Here is a 21,168-nt window from a genome sequence, read left to right as displayed (position 1 = left end):
GGCTCCAGGGACAGGAAGCAAGCTGTGATCACTTTATTGTTGTGCTCAGACCCTGCGGCAGCTGCGTCCATCTCTGCGATCTTGAATAAATGTGTATAATTTTAAAAACAAGACAAGCTTACTGAGGCACAAGAGAAATAGCAATCTAGCCATTATGGGATGTTTTTAAACTTTTGCAGGAGGGAGGACTCACTGAGCTCCAGAGAACTGGGCAGTCCTCCTACATTGTCCAGTTCGCTTCATTTGTCTATGGGACTGCCCCCAAATTCTGCACACTTGGCTTTTAAGTAACGTCAAAGCGTTCATCTCAGTTTTCATCAGACTTCTTCCATGAGTGAGCACTGACTCTGAAGCCATCACAGGGGTTTTCATGGAGTTTTGGCCACCGTGGGTCTTCAGGCCCTCTTGGCCCACAGGTTCCATGTGTGAGGGCAGCGCCCAGACACCTGCTCCCGCCGCAGTTCAGGGCTCACTCCCGGGTCACTCTGCTCTGTTCTGCCTCTGAGATTCGGAAGGGAAAGCCTTCAGTGGATGTGCTGGGTTGGACTCAGGATCTGAAATGTTCTGGGAGTCCCGATCCTTCACCTTTGGGCCGCTTTACACAAACTGTGCTCACTCTGGGGGAAGTTTCGCCCTTGTGGGGCTTTTTCTGAAGCTCCCTCCCCACCGGGCCTGCTCCGTGGCTCAGAGCTCGTCACCCGTGGGGGCTGACACCAGCATCATCTTGGCCTCTTTGTCTCTGGGGAAGGTCATTGCCAGTACGCCCAAGGACTCCTCAAGCATCTGTCTGCTTTTGTGCATTTTTATTTAGTAGATGCTGGCCTAACTAGTAAGAGGCCAGGCTCCAGAGAACCTGCCGGAATCAGCCCATTTGCCCTTCCCTGTTGTACGTGTGACGTAATTTCTCTCATCAAAATGCTCCTGCCAAGTGTGACTCCAGCTGCCATATCCTGGCCTCTAAAGGACGAGGCAGGGTTTGAAGGCTGCTCCCTGCTCCATGCATCCTGGCCCCATTCATATACATTTTGGACATTCTTATGCAAATGGGATTAAATCAGCTGTGTCTGTAATTCAGATCCAAATGATACTTTTCCTAACATTCCCTGGGAAGGGAAATATGTCACAGTGACAAGCTTTCAAATTACCCCAATATTTTCAGCTACCGGTGAGTGCTGTTTCAGACGGCTTGTTATTTACTGTTTAATGGGATGTGTTTGTGATGCACAATTGTGCGCCTTCCCTGGGACCGGAAAATTGATTGCTTGCATCTCCCCTTTGTGTGCAGTGCCCAGGGGTTCTGCTGGTTTCCCACGTGAAAGTTTTTTTATCGTTCAAGACCTGCTTTTCAAATGCACTAGTTAAAGAACTTAGAATTTATTTCGAATAATTGAGTTGAATTATTTGAAGGATTCAGCAAAAGTATGTCGTTTGGTTTTAAAAACTAGAGTGAGATTATCCACAAAACATGTTAGAAAAGAAATTGCCAGTGGTATGCAGGTCTTCCAGCCCCTTCTCCATGTGCCGGGTTTTGCCAGTTGCTGAGCCAAGGGACTCCTGCTAAATTAATGGCTTTCCATAGCAGGACAGGGTGAAATTGCTCTTCTGAGTTTTCAAATATCGTTGGCCCCACAGCTTTGGAAATTTATTTATGTTTTTATGCCATTTGGTATAGAAGTCTTTTATTATAAGTGACCAAAAGAAATCTCTTGGCTTGAAACATTTGTTGTTGTTTTTTTTTTTTTTTCTTTTTTAAAAATATTTATCTATTTATGTGTCGTTGGCTGTGCTGGGTCTTCACGGCTGCACACGGCTTTTTCTGCTTGCAGCTAGTAGGGCTCCTCTCCAGCTGCGATGCGGGCTTTTCATTGCAGGGCTGCTCGTCTTGTGGAGCGCAGGCTCTAGGCACACGGGCTTCAGAAGTTGCAGCTCCCAGACTCTAGAGCAAGGTTCTGGAACTGGTGCGCAGGCTTAGCTGTTCCCCTGCATGAAAGATCTTCCCGGACCAGGGATTGAACCCGAGCCTTCTGCACTGTCAGACAAATTCTTAACCTCTGGACCACCTGGGAATCCCAGAACATTGTTTATTGCAGTAGTTTGTAAACTTTGAGGACACAGAGTTGATGGCCATGGAGGTAAGAAGCAAAGTTGACCTTGTAGAGTAAAACCTTAACATCAAACAGGCGCTCCCGTGGGGTCATCTACAGCCGTACCTGGAGACTGAGGAGTGAGAAATTAGCAAGAAGTGCTCTTGGGGTCATTTTTCTGTTTTCCCCAAATATACCCTCCATTATGCTCCTCTTCACAAACCAAGATGGTCAAGGCACATCCAAAGCATGTCCCCTGGACCGAGCTGTGATTCTGCATCCTATCCTGGGTCAGAGAGCCTCCGTCTAGGATGAAAGAAGCAAGACCATCACCCAAAAGACAGGACAAGACAAAATGATTTAGTGTCTGGAGGGTTCACAGCCACTACCACTGAGTCTGTCCCCAAATCAAGTCCACACCTAGAGAGAGTCAACTGCACGAGAGAAAAGGAAATACTCTTTTTACACCCCACAGCTGCCCCTTCTCCGCCCCAGTGCAAGGGTGACGGTCAGCGAGTGTGGGCAGGGAGGAGGAGCCAGCGTGCTGAACCGTGTCTTTGTACGAACCATGAGTTGAGCCCTTTCACTTCCATATACATGGGTTTCCAGAATCCCAGAAAAATTAGCTACTGAGAACGTGCAACCTTGGCTTCTCTGCAGTGCTATAAGGTAGTGCTAGAAAATACGTAACTCCAAATTAAGATTGCTATAAAATTATATCTTTAAAGAATCCAAGAAAATAAGAGAATGAGCTACACTCCAATGCGAGTGTGGAGTCTGGTTTTCTTCAGAAGATGGGATACTGTGCATCTCTTTGTGGCCTCAGACATGCACAGGAAACGAATTAATATCCACTTACCTACCCTGACCTACCTGTAATGCAGGAGACCCAGGCTTGACCCGTGGGTCTGGAAGATCCCCTGGAGAAGGGCATGGATACCCACTCCAGTATTCTTGCCTGAAGAATCCTAATGGCAGAGGAGCCTGGAGGGCTGCAGTCCAGAGTCAGACACAACTGAGCACACGCGCATCTCAAGCTCCTACTTTGTACACAGTTCATGAGTTTAGCCGACCAGTTGCTTCTCAATGGACCCCTGCAGTTTTGTGACTAGTCTGTGCCCTGTGTCTTTAGGGCCTCCTACCTGGGCCGAGGACATTCCACGGATGCCTGGCTATGAGAAGATTGTGTGCACATAGGTCATCTGTCACGAGATTTTAGTTTGTCCTTTCAGATTGAAGCATCAATATTCCCTGGCATTTATTTTCTCCCCAAAAAGGATTATGAAACTTGTGGATTTCTGAGAGGGAGACCAGACGCCAGCATAAATCCTGAGACCCATCCATCACCCTCTCGCTTACTACAGCAGGTGTCGTTTCTTGGAGTTTGAGTGAATGGGTTGAGTTCTCCTCCCAGTCTCTATAAAGCTTTTCACCCACATGGGGGTAAAACTGAAATCTGACCACCAGGAGACCACTCTGGAATCAGTTCTAATGGAGCCCTTGACCTTGGGGCTTCTTCACTGGTCCTTTATCAGATCTCTCAGCCTGCCTCTCACTCCCTTTGACCCTGGTGTTCAGTAAGCACTTGGCCTTCAGCGCTTGTCACGAATTCCCCTGTAGCAGACACGACAAGAGCGGCAGGATGTTCCCAGGGCCCTTGCTTGCTGGCAGCAGACGCGTGGCTCTGAGATGAAGTCAGGGTCTGTCTTCGCTTGTGTGGGTGGGGGAGAAGGGGGGTTGGCTGTTGTAGAATCTTCTTCTTCGGGGGCTCCATTCAGCAGTCGAGAGCATGCCCACATGGTCCTGGAGGAGAAACTGTACAGTCATCTAGGAGAGTCTTCCTTCTTGTCTCCCACGAGGAAGAATGTATTTCCCCTCTTTATGGCAATTCATAGTTTGAAAGAAAAGAAAGTGAAGTCGCACAGTCGTGTCCAACTCTTTGCGACCCCATGTTCTGTAGCCTACCAGGCTCCTCTGTCCATGGGATTCTCCAGGCAAGAGTACTAGAGTGGATTGCCATTTCCTTCTCCATGAGATCGTCCTGACCCAGGGATCGAACCCAGTTCTCCCTCACTGTAGGCAGACACTTTACCATCTGAGCCACCAAGGAAGTCCCTTAAATTATAAATTCATCGTTTAGTTCTGTCCAAGCTTGTGATGCCTCCTGCTGGAACATGTGCTCAGCCTCACAAGGCAAGGGAGAGGTGGGGATGGCCTTTGCTGCTGCAGTGATGGAAAGGAGGCACGGTGTCTGGACCTGAAGAGGCTGGGGCACACGGGAGACGTGCTGTCAGTGCCGGGAGGGGCTGGAGAGACACGGGAGCGGAGGGGAAAGGCAACCTGCGCAGTCAAGAGGCCCGGCTGCCACGATTCCTACTAAAGCAAACATCCTGAGATCATGGGAGGGGCCGGTCCTCGGCCCTGAGTCCATCCAGCTGTCAGACACGTGCTGGGAAAGGCCCAACACAGAGCAAGTGGCCCCAAACACCCAATGAAGAAGACAGTTTATTTGCCCTTTTTTAACTTTTTACTATGGAAAAGTTCTTCATAACAAATGGAACAGGATATTTAACTCTCCCATATACACACTTCCCAGTTTCAACAACTATATCAAGGTCAGTGTTGTTCATCTTTAGTTCTCCTTACCCCTCAACTCGGAATATTTTGAAGCAAACCCCAGCTATCGTATAAATTTTATTTGCAAATATATCAGGACACGTGACTAAACTATAAGGACTTTTTAAAGGCAATCATAGTCACTCACACCTAAAAAATAAACGACAAATATTACCAAACAACTTACTGTTGTCAAATAGCTTCTCAGATATTGTTCAGATTTCCTTCACTGTTTTACTTTTTATTTTAAAACTTTAGTTTTCAAGTCAAGGCAAAGTTGTTTGTACCCAGCCCTCCATGACTGTCTCCTAAGTTTATTTTTGTCTGTAGGTTTGTTCCCTTTGGCTCCAGCTTTTTTTTTTCCCCCCATTTGTTTTTAAAGACATCAGAATTTCTTCTTAACTGTGGAATCTCCCATAGTCTGGACCTTGGCTCACGGATATCACTAGATCTCCAAGATGAGCTTTAACTGGTTCTTCTGACCTGGTAGGTTCCGTGACTCTATAGCAGATCTGGAGGCTGTATCAGTTCGAGTTTGGATTAGTATTTGGGCAAGAATCCTTCATGGTAGTATTGAGTTCCTTCTGTCAAGAGGCATCTGATGTCTGATCCTCTGTCTTCTGTGATGTGAGCAGGTGACTTGCCCTCATCCTTTCTTTCTAAAAGGACTTTTTCATGCTAATGTCTCAATTATATTATCTCATTTTCATTTAGCACCTTGCCTACTTTTATAAAGAAAAACATAACTTCATAAACCATTTGGTTCCCTTGAGGTGTACTTCAAATAGAAAACCCAAAGTAAATTCTTGATTCCTTCCCTTTAATTTTTGGAGAACAAAATGGCAAGCCGCTCCAGCATTCTTGCCTGGAGAATCCCGTGGACAGAGGAGCCTGACGGGCAACAGTCCATGGGATTGCAGAGTCAGACACGACTGAGCCGCTTTCACTCATCACTCACTCCCTTTAATACTGATTCTCAAAACACTGTGTTGTTTCTCTAGCACCATCCTCCAATGATGACAGATTTATTATCAATTCCTAGATCTACACATAGCTGGTATGTTTCAATCCATTTTTGTTTTTAATTTTAGCCTTTAAGAGACAGAGTATGTCTCTCTCTTGGTGATTCTTAGGTAATTATCCCAGGTAGGATGTATACCTTTTCAAAATGTAGGTGTGCATTTTTTCTACATAAAGGTATTTTTCTTGAATTATTTTTTAACGTTCGTTCTATTTCATTGCTTTGAGTTTCCATATTGGTGACGCCAAGTACACTGCTTGGCTCTCAAAGTGTTTTTTCCCCTTTTATTTCCAATTTCTTGGGTCTCTGGGATGTCTTTCCTATCTTTCTTTGGTCCAGTATCCCTTTTCCCACTGAATTTGTCTGTTCTGATATGTGCTGCTATTTCATAGCATCCATCATCTTCTTTGAAAACTTTAGCGCCTGTTCAAAGAATCAGTAAACATTTCATTGGAGTGTGGGGCTGTCTTCCGGCTCCTTCTGCCTATGCACGTCTAGGATGTGTTTCGCTCATGGTTCTCTCGCTGACCTGATGTGGGGCAAGACGGTGACCGGTGCTGTAGCTCCAAGTGAGCTGGGATGGTTGCAGCAGGATGGTGACCCGGGACGGCCTTGCTGGCTCTGGGCCCTGGGACGGGCCTCGGGCTCCTCCCCGCTTCCCTATGCAGCTGTGGATGCCCTGAGGGTCCTTGGCACCATGGTCTGGCATCGCCTGCTCACAGTGTAAGTTTTGGGGACCCCTCACCCCGTAATTTGCGAGGACACAGTCTGCAAGCTTCTTGTTTTGACAGCTCTGCCTACTTTTGTGTGAGGACTCGGACAGATTAAAAAGCATCCTTTGCTGTATTTCACATCATGAGGTCTGTTTGGTCTTAAGCCTCAGGACAGGAACCCCTTAGCATCCTGTGTCTTATGACGGATTCGATCGGGCCATCACGTGTCCTCCAGGGCCCCCAAAGGTGACTCTGGCTGCAGCCAGTGGGGGCAGGAGGGTGGTCTGGGTTTCGCTGTTGTTGTGACAGAAGTGATGAAGCTGCGTCTGTGAGATGCACGGCAAACCCTCAGCCGGAGGGCACCCTGGCTGGTTCTCAGGGCTGAGAGTGTGGTGACCTCACGGATGCAGCGAAAGGCATGGTGGGACTTGCCTGCTGGTGGGGCCTGGTATTGTCTCTTGTCACCTGTTGGGTGACATTGCTGGTGCTCTGAGGCTGCCAGTGTGAGTCCCCAGACGAGGCGGGCGGCCACACAGGGTCCAGGACCTGCCTGAGGACCTGTAATCGCCAGGGGGTCCTCTCAGCTTTAGCCGACAAACCCTGAAGACGGCCATGTAGCATCTGCAGTCGGGCTGGGGGCAGACGTGGGGGCAGGGCCTTCTCCAGCAGCCCCATCACCTGTCTCTGGACCCTGGGGCGCCTGCCCATGGTGCTCACAGGGTCTCCTCCCCACCCCAGAGGGGCCGCCTGCCCGCACAGAGACACGCTTTCCAGGCGGCCTCCCCAGGAAGGAACCCTGGGCTCCGAGACCAAGCGTGCCTGCAGCTGGCACCCGCCCCCCCATCCTTCCAAAGGCCCGCGCTGACTGGGCTTCGGTGAGGTGGGGGCCGGGGGTGGTCTGCTCATTCCCTCATCCCCTCCCCCCCACCCGCGTGACTCCTGGTTCCCAGGGCTCTGAGCACGTGGACAGAAGGCTGGGTGAGTGTGGTCACCCCTGTGGAAGGGCTGCTTGGCCTCAGGAGAGTGGACAGCAGCTCCGTGACCCCCAGAGCCTCTCCCGGGCAGGAGTCACCACCTCGGGGGTCAGGGGGTGGGGCGAGGGCCGGACGAGCAGGGCTGAGGGGAGCAGGGCAGGGCCGGGCAGAAGGGGGTTGGCCAGGTGGTCAGCGGTCAGCAGTCAGACAGAGCTGGGGGCAGTGAGCCCCGGCTGGAGAAGGAGTACTGAGTTCTGAAACAGCCCAGGCTGCAGCCGGGAAGCCTCAGCCTGCTCCTCCAGGGGGTCTGTGTCCCTACCCACATCAGGGCCCCGTCCCTGCCCATCTTAGAGCCCCATCTCTGCCCATGTCAGGGCCTCATCTCTGCCCATCTTAGAGCCCCGTCCCTGCCTGTCTTAGAGCCCTGTCCCTGCCCATCTTAGAGCACCATCTCTGCCCACATCAGGGCCCTATCCCTGCCCACCTTAGAGCGCTGTCTCTGCCCGTCTTAGAGCCTCGTCCCTGATCGTCTTAGAGCGCCGTCTCTGCCCATCTTAGAGCTTCATCCCTGCTCATCTTAGAGCCCCATCTCTGCCCATGTCAGCGCCCTATCCCTGCCCATCTTAGAGCCTTGTCCCTGCTCATCTTAGAGCCCCATCTCTGCCCATGTCAGGGCCTCATCTCTGCCCGTCTTAGAGCCCCGTCTCTGCCCATCTTGGAGCCTCATCCCTGCCCATCTTAGAGCCCCATCCCTGCCCACCTTAGAGCCCTGTCCCTGTCCATCTTAGAGCCCCGTTCTTGCCCACCTTAGAGTGCCATCTCTGCCCACATCAGGGCCCCGTCTCTGCACACTGGGTGCCAGGGCTGCTCCATCAGGCCAGGGACAGCAGTTCCTGCCCAGCTCCCACGGCTCTCTGACTGGGGCGAGAGCCTGGGTGAGCCCTTGGCCAAGACTCCATCCTGGGGAGGCGTCCTCCTTGATGCCACTGTTGGCTTTAAGTCTGGACCTCCACGTAGATGAGCAGTACCAGCTAAGCTGGTGCCCTGCGCCCCAGCCCAGCTGAGGGCCTGGAGACCACCTGACTGATGGCCCGGTCTTCTGACAGCATCAAAGACACCCTCCCACGCTACAACGGCAAGGCTAAAAATGAGAGAACACAGATCTTTCCAAGCTGGCCTCATCCGTAGACCATTTGTTACAAGCCACATGACAGAGTGTCTGAGGCCCCACAAGGCAGAGATTCACAGAAACTTTGATTCCTGCAGAATTTTATATCATGTCTCACACCGGAGTTACAGCCTGGCAGCATTTTGATGATAAATTCCTAGCCCTCTTTGCCAGAGGAAAGAACAGATTCTCCCCATCGATTAAATTAAATAAAAGATGAAATGTCATCCGGCTGAACAGAAGGCTGGAACCCAGCCTGGGGAAGGGTTGGTGTGGATCGTCAGAAGCGCCAAAGACAATGAAGGTGAAGTATCACCACTATTGTCATCGCCATTATTGTCACTGTCGAGTCACTGTTGTGTCAGCATCATCACCATGATCACCACTGTGTCACCACCATCCTCACCATCACTGCCACCATCACCACCATCATCACCGCCACCACCAGCATCATCACCATCATCACCACCATCACCATCATCATCACCATCACCATCATGATCATCATAACCATCACCATCACCACCATCACCACCATCATCCTCACGTCATCATCACATTACCATCAACATCATCAACTCCATCACCACCATCACCACCATCACCACCATCACCACCATCACTGCCACCACCAGCATCATCACCATCATCACCACCACCACCATCATCATCACCATCACCATCATGACCATCATAACCATCACCATCACCACCATCACCACCATCATCCTCACGTCATCATCACATTACCATCAACATCATCAACTCCATCACCACCATCACCACCATCACCACCATCAGTGCCACCACCAGCATCATCACCATCATCACCACCATCACCATCATCACCACCATCACTGCCACCACCAGCATCATCACCATCATCACCACCATCACCATCATCATCACCATCACCATCATGACCATCATAACCATCACCATCACCACCATCACCACCATCATCCTCACGTCATCATCACATTACCATCAACATCATCAACTCCATCACCACCATCACCACCATCACTGCCACCACCAGCATCATCACCATCATCACCACCATCACCACCATCACCATCATCACCACCATCACCACCACCATCACCATCATGATCAAGACCATCACCATCATCACCACCAGTGACACATCACCATCATCACCATCACTACCATCATCCTCACGTCATCATCACATTACCATCAACATCATCATCAACGCCATCACCACCATCACCACAATCAACACCATCACCATCGTCACCATCATCACCATCATCATCACATCGTCATCACATTACCATCAATCTCCTTACCATCACCATCGTCACCATCGTCACCATCACCATCATCAGCGTCACCATCACTATTTTCAGACCTGTCACGTGCTGAGGAATTCACATGCCTCATCTGAGTTCTCCCAGCTGTAAAATGAGCCTCCTAGGGTTGTGAGAAGGATTAAATGAGGTGATGCAAGTAAAGTGGGAGGAGAGGGTCAGACTGTGTTTTCAGCAAATATCAGGCATCCTCTGATGGGGCCTCAGGGTCTCTGTGCCACGCTGTGCTCCTTATCTCCGACCTTTGCTTCAGGCGGCATCTGGCATCTGGCGCCCCACCTGGAATAATGAATAATCATAAAAAGTATGCCAAGGAAATAAGCATTCAGGAGTTGTTTTATGTCCAGGAATCATTTAGGAAGTCATGAGCCTGTGGGTCTCAGTTCCTCGGGATCTTGAGGATAAATAACCACATGTCCCACTTCTGTGCCCTGGCAGGGAACTCATGTCAGCTGCCAGGGACCTGGACCCCACCCTGGCGGACCTGCTGGCCAGGCAGGGGTAGGGGCAGAGGAGCGAGTCAGGGATTTGGGCAGCAGGATCCACAGGACACACCACCCTTAACTCTTTGGGTCCTGGAGCAACAAACCCCAGATGACGGCTGTGGAAGGAGTAGACACAGATTCTGCCGGCCAGGGCTTTCCAGACCTCTTGGTGGGCGCGGTGGCCATCCTGCCCCTGCTCATCAGCAGCAGGAAAGCGAGGTTGTCCCTGTAGGGAGAGGCTGGTGCTGGTGGGACCCGCCAGAGTTATCAGATTTTGGCATTTCCTGCTGCACATTTTTATGAACAAATTGGACAGAGATGCAGGAGGCCGGCTTATCACATCTATGGGGACTGCAAGATTGGGAGAAAGAGCTAATAAACTGATGGCAGAATGGAGATGTTTAAATATTTCAACAGGACTGAAAAACAGGCTCACATCAGCATCACAGATGGAGGCGTGTCAGGATCTTCCTGTTCAAACTGTTTTTCCAGAGATGCAGTCCAGCGTGCTCCCATCATCTGCCCTGGTGTAGCAGCAAGTGCCTATGCTTGAGTTAGTGGACGGGGCCTTAGGCCTGGAGAAAGGCACCCCTCCACTGCATGCCTGCTGCCAAGACCATGCCGCATTCTGAGTCAGCCTCTCCCACCCTCTCTCCTCCCCTCCTTCCTTCCCTCCCTCTTTCTTTCCTTCCTTTTCTCTCTCCTCTCTCTCCTCACCTCCCCTTGTAGACTAGACAGTAAGGAAAAAAACACAGCACTTTCCTTTGAACTGTAACAGGCAGCTGGTCCATGGCCATAATTTCTTGGCCAAGGTGACCATGCTGACTCCAGGATGGCAGCGCTGAACCATTCAGGAGGCGGAAGAGGCAAGCCTGTGGGTCCAAGAACTGGCCTCCAGGCAGGGACAGAAGTGCCAAGGCCAGTGGCCCGAGTCCCTCAGCCCCAGATAAACACAGGAAAGTCCGTCGTCTGCAAAAGAATCTGCTACCTGTAGCATCTAGCTGTACTGCGTCTGCTCTCGAGCATTTGCTGGAATAACACGCTGCCCTGGGCTCACGGGCAGGGTCAGGAAGCCCTGGCACACGTCTCATGAGCGGTTCAGCTGCTCCGGCTCCGTGGCGGTTCTGGGGGAGGGGAGGGAGGGGAGCGGGAGGGGGCAGAGCTCAGGGCGAGGCTTGGCTCCCCTGATGTCTCCCAGGGGGGTGCAGGAGGCAGGGGACACGCCCCTCCCCTTGCAGTGAGGAGACCCCAGCCCTGCAGTGGTCCCCACCCCCACAGCCACTCCAGGGCTCAGGTACCCAGCGGGGCCCCTGGGGACAACGCCTCTCACCCTCCGTATGATGTTGACTTTACTCTATTTTTCAGTATTAGGATTTACTTTTAGTACCAAGTTTTTCAGACTTAGGATGTAAAAAATATTTTTAGCAAGTTTGCCTTTGCTTTTGATTGACTCTAATTGAACCGATTGCTTTGCAGTCTGGAAGGCGTCCAGTGGTTCTGAACAAAATATTTTGTGGAAAAAGCTGTAATCCGTGATCATCACATGTTCCTATTAATCTTGTTTCGAGTTGCAACAATGCAAGACTTGTTTCCACACTTCTATTTTTAACTAATGAAAATTTATTACAAAGAAATCCTAATTATACCCTTTGGAGTGTGATACAATGGCAAATCCACTGGCAATTTTCTTTTTTCAAAATTCCACATAATGGCATAAGAAGCAAAGAATGTAAGTTCTCTTGAAATCGTTGGTCTATAAATAAGATTCCCTAATGGGCTGAGCAAGCAAGTTGTTTTTCTTTGCACATTCTGTGTGAGGTTGGATTAATCCATATTATAACCCTGATGCGTGGCAACCCCTGTTAGATGTAGCACATGGTATATATATCCCACGTCCCTGGCATGTCCCAAGCTGTTAACCTGCGTGTCTTCACGGCACCCTGGTCAGAGCTGGAGAAGCTGCCGGCTTGGTGGGCTTCAGGAGCTGACACTTCCCCGGTGACACCAGTGGGAAGGAAGCCACCTGCCAATGCAGGATATGTAAGAGACTCGAGTTCGATTCCTGGGTCGGGAAGATCCCCTGACGGAGGGCATGGCCACCCATTCCAGTATTCTTGCCTGGAGAGTCCCACAGACAGAGGAGCCTGCTGGGCTAGGGTCCACGGTGTCCACAGAGAGTTGGGCACAACTGAAGCGACTTAGCAAGCAGCACCCGTGACCTGGATGGTTGTCTCCTCCTCCCCACATGCGGGGATAGAGATATGCCCAGAACATCCTGCGCATTGCCCTGGCCTCTGTTCCTACATGCTGGGAGCACCTTCCGAGCGGTGACAACCACAAATGTCTGCAGACCCTGCCACAGGTCCCCCGGTAACAGATCGCCTGGGGAGCCCTGATCGTGACCTACATCAGGAAACCCAGACATGCGTGGTGTGACTGCCTTTAACCCTGCAATTCCTGGGGAGCAGCGGGCTTTGAAATGCGCGTGCCCTGCTGTTCCGGACCTGTGAGCGCCCAGGATGCTATCCTGTATGTGGGAGGTGGGAAGTCAGCAGACTCCTCCTAAGGACTGCCAGGAAAGGTGGCCTCCGACCAGGCTTGCACCGGCCTGTTGAGGTCACTGCCTGCAGTCCTGGGCCTGGAGGGTGGGGGAGTGTTGGTGGCATTGTTCAGTCACTAAGCCGTCCAACTCTGGACTGCAGCACACCAGGCCTCCCTGTCCATCACCATCTCCCAGAGCTTGCTCAAACCCATGTCCATTGAGTCGGTGATGCCATCCAACCATCTCATCCTCTGTCATCCCCTTCTCCTCCTGCCTTCAATCTTTGCCAGCATCTGAGTCTTTTCTAATGAGTCAGCTCTTTGCATCAGGTGGCCAAAGTGTTGGAGCTTCAGCTTCAGCATCAGTCCTTCCAATGAATATTCAGGACTGATCTCCTTTAGTATGGACTGGTTGGATCTCCTTGCAGCCCAAGGGATTCTCAAGAGTCTTCTCCAACACCACAATTCGAAAGCATCAATTCTTCAGCATTCAGCATTTTCTATGGTCCACCTCTCACATTCATTCATGACTACTAGAAAAACCATATCTTTGAATATGCAGACTATGGCTTTGACTTTGTTGACTTTGTCAGCAAAGTGATGACTCTGCTCTTTAATATGCTGTCTAGGTTTGTCATAGATTATCTTGCAAGGAGCGTCTTTTAATTTTGTGGGTGCACCCACAGAGGGATCTGGGTGTCAGAGCTAGGATGCCTTCTGGGCAGCAGGGGTCCAGTAGGCACCTCACGGGTGAGAAGAGGCAGAGAGGGAGGAGATGGGGAGAGGTTGGGGGCAAGGTGCTGGGCAGACCACTCCCCGCAGGGCCACGTCAGGGAGCAGGAAGGGTGAAGGTGGGAGTAGCAGTGTCTGTTTGGCCAGATGCTTTCTTCCAGCAGCGAGCGGCAAGGTGCGGTAGAGGGAGGTTTCCAGGTGCTTCCAGCGCGAGGAGTAGAACCACGAGGACCTCCATCAGATGGGCAGTTGAACAAATGATGCGAGTGGCCGGGTCGCTGCTTCGTGAGGGGGCTCTCTCCTTCCTCTCGGCCACCCCGCCTGGCCCCTCCCCGTGCCCACGCTGGGCCTGGCTTCCTCCCTGCCCTTGTGTCCGGGCCTGGGCTGCGGCCACCCCTGGGCTCACGGTCACCTAGCTCTCCCTGTCCTTTGCAGACCCCCCAGGGTCTCACTGCCGTCACTAAATCCTCCCTTTTGGGCTAAACCCTCAGACAACGCTTTCTGCCCTCTGGCTGTAGACAGAATAACTTCCCCATAACTGTCTTCCATGCCTTTGTCCAAAGTCAAGTCTAAAAGCCAAAGTGGAACCAGGTTCAAGATGCAGTGACTCATTCAAGTCACTGCAGACAGACAGATTCGCTCTGTTCGCTCGGGTGACAGCAGCCTCTGGCAGGGAAGCTTCAGGGCCACTCGGCCTCCTTCCCAGGCTGTTCTGAGTGCTCTCAACCCTCAGGCCCCACTGAGGTCTCCCTCCAGCTGTGCTACCCCGTTAGGGCTTCTGTTCCACTTTCTGCCCCAAACGCAGCAAAGCTGTTTGCATCCCAGGATCCGAGTCTCATCTGAGCTGGGCTTTGCAAAGTGTTCAAAGACTCTGCTCCTTCCAGGGGCCAGAGGGCTTTGAAAGGTTGCAGTGAGAATCAGGTGGGTCTCTAAGGCCCTGGTTGACTCTCTGTATCTTGTTCCCTGAAGGACGGAAGGCCATGTGAGTCCCAGGCCCCAGGAGGCGGAGAGACAGGACGCGGGCGCCAAGACACCCCCACCCCAGATCCTTCTGCCACTGGAGGAGCGAGCGACCCACTTCCGAGACATGCTTCTGGAGAGAGGGGTAAGGGACCCACGGTGTCCGCCTCAGTGGGGTGGGGGCGAGCCGGCCACCACCCCCCCAGGGCCACTTCCCCTTCCTCACCGAGCTGCATGCAGGCTACATGCAGGACTTTCAGGGGCCAAGAGACACGCAAAGGGACCAGCCCTAGGAGGGAGCAAGGCTTTGGAGGGTGTGATGCGTCGCGGGCGGTTCTTGCCCCCTGTCCGCAGATGCGGCTGTGCGGTGAGCAGGTACAGGTCTCCCAGAAGGAACAGTCCCCAGGACGCAGCGCTGGTTTGTGTCCATGGCCCTCCTGCAGGCACCCGGCCGGCTTCTGACGTCCAAGCCTCAACGAGACGCGCCCTGCGGTGATCTCACTCGGGGAGAGGCTCGCACCCCTCTGGGTCAGCCCAATGGGTTTTGAACAGCTGGGATGTCTTAACGGTTGTTGACTTCTGAATCTCATTTAACTTGAAGGGGGACAAGCATTTTAATAATTGAATCCCAGTCCAATGACTTTATTTCCTGTTTTGGCTTTTGGGTATAAAATGAGCCTGATACAGTAGTTCAGCCAAGTTGGATTTCTTCGTAAGATGAGCCTGAACGCAAAAGGCAGTGCTAGGAGCTGGTGTGTAATGATAATTACAGTGAACACTGTAAGTGGCCTTGGGAATGCAAAAGCAAATTCCCTCTGCAGTCAGCACCCGGGACAGGCTGCCTCCTGAGAGGCCCCTCCCAGAGCAGATGCAGCCACGAACCAAGGGGAGGGCAGTCTGCGGAGACCCCGACTCCCCCCGGGGGAGCCTGAGCAGGGCTGGCGCCTGGGCGGGCGGGGCCGAGGCTCCCAGAGCTGAGCCGGTGTGAGCTCTTGAAGAATTAGGAGTGAGAAGGAGATTATCTCAGCCACCCTCCGAGGGGCCCCTCATCTCCTCCGCACCATGAATTTTAATGCACGCGTCGCTTTATCTGTCTGGAGACACTCAAAAGTAAAATACAGCCCTCGTCGCGAGGACCTGGAGAAGTAGGCTTGTGAGCTCAGAGTGGCGATGCTATATGTTCAGTGTGAATTCACGAGGACGCCTCGGGACATGTGAACTCACACGCACACAGGACTCGTCCCCAGTGTGGACAGAGGGCAGGTAGTTTTAAAAAACATGATTTTAAGAGTTGTATTTACTAGGCTAAAATGCTGTTTCAAAAAAGAATCCCTCCCCATGCAACTTTCTTCTTTCTTTCAAGATGTAGAGGTGATTTCATCAGAAAATCCTGTAGGATGGGATGGCCTTGGGAGCAGCTGATGCTCTTCTGAGGGGTGTGTCTGTGTGTGTGTGTGTGCGCTGTGTGTAGAGGTGTATGTGTGTGTGTGTGCTGTGAGTGTACACAGGTGTGTCTGTGTGTCTCTTTGTGTGTGCTGTGAGTGTTTACACGTGTGTCTGTGTACCATGAGTGTATACATGTGTGTGTCTGTGTACCATGAGTGTATACACGTGTGTGTCTGTGTGCCATGAGTGTATGTGTATGTCTCTCTTGTGTGTTCTCTGAGTGTATATCTGTGTGCTATGAATGTATACATGTGTGTGTGCTGTGAGTGTGTACACATATGTGTCTGTGTGCTGTGAGTGTGTACATGTGTGCATCTGTGTGCCATGAGTGTGTGTGTGTGTGTCGTGAGTTTATATGTATGTGTGTCTGTGTGCTGTGAGTGTATATGTGTGTCTCTTTGTGTTCTGTGAGTGTATATGTGTGTGTGTCTCTGTGTGTGTGCTGTGTGTACACGTGTGTGTCTGTGTGTATGCTGTGTGTACACGTGTGTGTCTGTGTGCCGTGAGTGTATATGTGCGCCTCTCTGTGTGTTCTCTGAGTGTATACACGTGTGTGTCACCCTCTGTGTTCTGTGAGTGTGTATATGTGTGTCTGTCTGTGTGTGTGCTGTGAGTTTATATGTGTGTGCATGTGTGTGTGTGCACTGTGAGTGTATATGTGCGTCTCTCTGTGTGTTCTGTGAGTGTGTGTATGTGTGTCTCTCTTTGTGTTCTGTGAGTGTGTATATGTGTCTGTCTGTGTGTGTGCTGTGAGTTTATATGTGTGTGTGTGTGTGTGTGTGCACTGTGAGTGTATATGTGCGTCTCTCTGTGTGTTCTGTGAGTGTGTATATGTGTGTCTCTGTTTGTGTTCTGTGAGTATATATGTGTGTGTGTCTCTGTGTGTGCGCTGTGTGTACACGTGTGTGTCTGTGTGTGTGCTGTGAGTTTGTGTGTCTGTGTGTGTGCTGTGTGTACACGTGTGTGTCTGTGTGTGTTCTGTGAGTGTGTATATGTGTGTCTCTCTTCGTGTTCTGTGAGTGTATATGCATGTGTGTCTCTGTGTGTGTGCTGTGTCTACACGTGTGTGTCTGTGTGCCTTGAGTGTATATGTGTGTGTGTGCCATGAGTGTATATGTGCATCTCTCTGTGTGTTCTGGGAGTGTATACACGTGTGTGTCTCCCTCTGTGTTCTGTGAGTGTGTATATGTGTGTCTGTCTGTGTGCGTGCTGTGAGTGTACACGCGTGTGTGTCTGTGTGTGGTGTGTGCTCCCTACCAGGCCCACCACAGACCTCACGTGGCCGATGGGCAGGGCTCCCCTGCGCCTTCCCCTCACTCCCGGCTCGGCCCTCACTGCCCCGTTCTCAGACTCCCCACGTCAACAGTCAAGACGTGACCTCTCCCCCTGGCCTAGGAGAGGAGGCCAGGAGCACGGGCCAGAGTGCCAGGCTCTGGCTGCCCCGGCCCGCTGCTCCCACGCTGGAGAAGTGGGTCGGCCGTCGAGCCCCAGGTGCCCTGGGAGGATGGAGCTGGCTGGGTTGAGACGCCGCCACTGCCACCCGAAGGGGCTGCCTGCTCCGTGGCCATCGGGCCCGCCTCGGGGTCCTGAGGGCTGGTGCCCCGCGTCCCCGCCGGGCTGGGCCCTGAGCGGTCTCCCTCGCCCCGCCCTCCTCGCACTCTTGGCACGAGGCCCCTTTCCCGGGAGGCCCTCCAAGCCCTGCCCGCTGGCTCCCTGGCAGACACGTGGTGCCCCACGGCCGCCCTGCGTGCCTTCCTTGTGGCCGAGTTGTTGTGCTGGGTCCCGGAGGCAGGGGCCTCTGCGGCCCCACTGGGCTCCTCGAGCCTGGCTCCAGGCACTGGCTCCCAGGGGCGCTCAGCGACCTCCCGGGATTCCCTTCACCTCTAGGCCCCGGTCTTCTGCATGTGCCCTGGGCCGGCCCAGCGCTGACCAGGGAGGGGGCCCATGGCGCCTGGATGAGGGGGTTTATCTCCTGGAGCAGTTGTTCTTCCCGTTTCCTGTTCCTCTGCTCGTGTGGCATTTACAGGATAAGACATCACTCACGATAAAGCGGGCTCCTCTCCCCACAAAGTTGCCAAGAGGAGGATTCTTCTTTACAGACCACAGCGGTGGAAGCACCTGAGTCTTGCCCCCAGGCCTCTTCTGATGGCAAGGATAGTGCAGGAGTAGTCACAGTTCTGAGGTCTGAGTGGACCCAGCCAGTCTGTCCCGGTGGAGTTAACAGAGAATTCCCTGAGAAGCGATGCCACCGTGAGCGTTTGAGAAACATTCATCTCATCCACGTCTAGGTTCCCACCTCTTTGTTTTGGAAACCAACCAAGTCCAACTTACCCACACAGCATGATATTAAGCCACTTGGGGGGTGAGGGCTGCTGGAGACCCCACCCCGCCCTCTCGAGGACACGGAGTCTGCGTGGTCTCCGGTGCAACCCAGAGCCCTCAGCTGAGCGGTTTTACTAAGCGGATATTCAGTGCATGCTTGCCTCATTGAGGTGAGTCCACCCAGCCTTGCTTCTTAGATATACTCACATAGGAGAATCGGCGTGAAAACAACGTGGAAACGGGAGGCACCAGCTCCAGTATTCTGGGTATTCCCAGGAGACAGAGATGGGGGTGAGCTGAGACCCTCATCTTACAAGGATTTCAGAAGAAGCCCACGTACCCCTCATGAATAGAGAAGACCAACCTGAATGTACTGCTGATGTCATAAAGCAATGCCCACGTTTATGACTCTTGATTTTATAAAGTATGTCGGCAGATTTTATGAGTTACTCATGCTCAAGAGGCTTTCATGGCTAAGCCCATCAGATTTCTAGTTGCTTAAAAATGAGGCTCAAAAAGGTCACCTTTTTCATAGACTGAGTGATTAATAAGATTTTTTATTGCATTTGTTCAATGCTTCAGCTCAGAGATTCATGTGCTTATAGAAAGAGGGAGCTAGGTGTATGATTTCTAGTAGTTTAAAAAGGGCATGGTTTGGGGTATGCCATGGGGATTTTGGCTTGGGGAATGCCATGGGGATTTTGGCTTGGGGAAAGGCTTTCATTTTTGTGGTTTTGTAATATGTAAATGGAAGGCTTTGTTTTTATAGTCTTTCACTAGTATAAACCACAATAGAGCTCTCTTTAAACTTCAGTCTATAAAGGGCAGGATTAATTGAGCAGCAGCTGATTAATTTAACGCTGTCTATTTAGATAAATGCATTAGAGACAATTTATCGAGGGTCTCTTCCTTCTGCAAAATAGCCCTTGGGAAGTGGCTTTCCCAGAGGCCAGGAAAGAAAGACTGTTCCATAACCTTGAATCTTGATTCAGACACTCCCGGGTCCCTCTGCAGGGGAACCCCCGGCCAGCTTCGCAGCTGCAGGCAGCCTTGGGGAGACTGGCACAGTGGCCAGCTCTGCTGCTGAGACCCCTGGACTTAGGATCTGAGCCTGTGTAGGAAAGAAGAATTCACAATCCACACACCCGCCCCAGCGGGCCACAGGGCTCTCTCTCTGCGCTAAGGAGTTGTTGGTGCAAAGGCCGTCCAGATGAAGGAGAGACTCTTCCCCTGGTGCCCTCCTGCCATCACGGTGCGTGCCTTCTCCCTTCTCCCGGGTGGGGGCAGGAGCACCGCCCCCCGTGGCTGGTGTCTAGTGCCCCTTTGCCCAGATGCGTAGGTGGCGTTCCCTGCAGCTGTAGTGGCCACTGGGCCAGATGCATTTGGGAAGGGCTCAGTCATGTGCGGGTATGCATTGGGGTTGAGATGGCCCTGGAGGCGAAGTGCCTAAGTCGTGGCTCTGGAGTCCTGGAGACCAGCAGGAACTTCTCCATGAGACATATCCTTGCTCCTTAGGAAGCTTATCTGCTTCGTGTTTCTATGGCAACTCTTCAAAGTCTCACCAGGCACAAGCCACTAATAAAACAAGATCGAGCCATCGAAGGAGTGCATGCTCTTTATAAGAAAGATGCAAAATTCAAAGAACAGGAATAAAAATCACCCAAAGTCCTAAGACGCAATTGTTGCCATCAATGGATACCTTTCCTTCTAGTCTTTTTATCCTAAAAACAGATGTTAAAGCACTAGCAAAATTAAACACTCGTATTATGTAGTATAATACATATTATACAGTATAGTTATATAGTATTACCAGGATTGAACCGTAGTTAAACGTGGCTGAACCAATTTTTTATTTTATTTGTCCGTTAACTTGGGCTGTGCTGGGTGATCACCGCTGCCTGCAGGCTCTCTCAAGTTGTGGGGAGCGGGGGCTCCTCTCCAGTTGCGGTGCGAGGCTCCTTATCGTGGTGGCTCCTCTCGTTGCAGAGCACAGGCTCTCGAGGGCCGTGGGCCTCCGTGGTTGTGGTTTGAGGGCTCTAGAGCTCAGGCTGAGTAGTTGTGGCAACGTGGAGCTTCGCTGATCCTCGGCATGTTGCATCGTCCTGGACCAGGGATCAAACCCGTGTCCCCTGCATTGGCAGGCAGATTCTTAACCACTGGACCACCTGGGAAGTCTCATTTAAAAAAATATATATATATAGGTAATTTGATAAGGTAATTTATACATTTGTATACTATTTTCTCCTTTGAAGCAGTTTTAAAATATTATTATAAACCTTTGGAAACATTTTTGATGAGGGTATAACTGTTCATTGTCCATTCAAAGCGCCCTCATTTTCATTCATTTAGTCTACTGCTCAATTTTGCTAGTTTAAATAATACTCTGATGACTGTACTGATGCATGAATGTTAGTTTCTGTGTGTGTGGGATTGCTTCCTGCATGCCGTCAACATCTGACCTGTATTATCAAATTGTTTTGGAAAAAGTTGTTTTCACACAATGTATTCTCCCAGCAGTATTTGAAAGTTCCTGAAAATTTGTTCTCTCAGCACGCTCCACCACCACTGAATAGTAAGAAGTATAGATATTTACTATTTATTATTTTTTGAATCTCATGGTTCCTTCCCTTTGATTTGTGTTTTCCCTCGGCTTCTGTGCTGTGGTTCTTCCTTACTGAATTAACGGCCACAGCTTTTGGTGATTCCACTCTGCAGATATGACTGTGGTCACCTCTTTTAGTGAGTAGACCGCGGTCTAACAAGAAGATGACC

At 51.4% G+C, this 21,168-nt stretch overlaps 1 protein-coding gene across 1 annotated transcript in view; it reads left to right on the top strand.

Annotated features, from left to right (window-relative positions):
• Positions 1-21,168, top strand: part of TCERG1L (transcription elongation regulator 1 like) — a 194,239-nt gene that overhangs the window by 156,458 nt on the left and 16,613 nt on the right. Inside the window, exon 9 of the mRNA XM_043926019.1 lies at positions 14,638-14,773. Within this exon, the coding sequence (XP_043781954.1) occupies positions 14,638-14,773 (136 nt within the window). The remainder of the gene's footprint in view (positions 1-14,637; positions 14,774-21,168) is intronic.

Source organism: Cervus elaphus, chromosome 15 (genome assembly GCF_910594005.1).
Source record: "Cervus elaphus chromosome 15, mCerEla1.1, whole genome shotgun sequence".
Classification (NCBI taxonomy): Eukaryota; Metazoa; Chordata; class Mammalia; order Artiodactyla; family Cervidae; genus Cervus; species Cervus elaphus.
The sequence above is the reverse complement of the archived record's forward strand: the minus strand, read 5'-3'. Positions and strand labels throughout refer to the sequence as shown.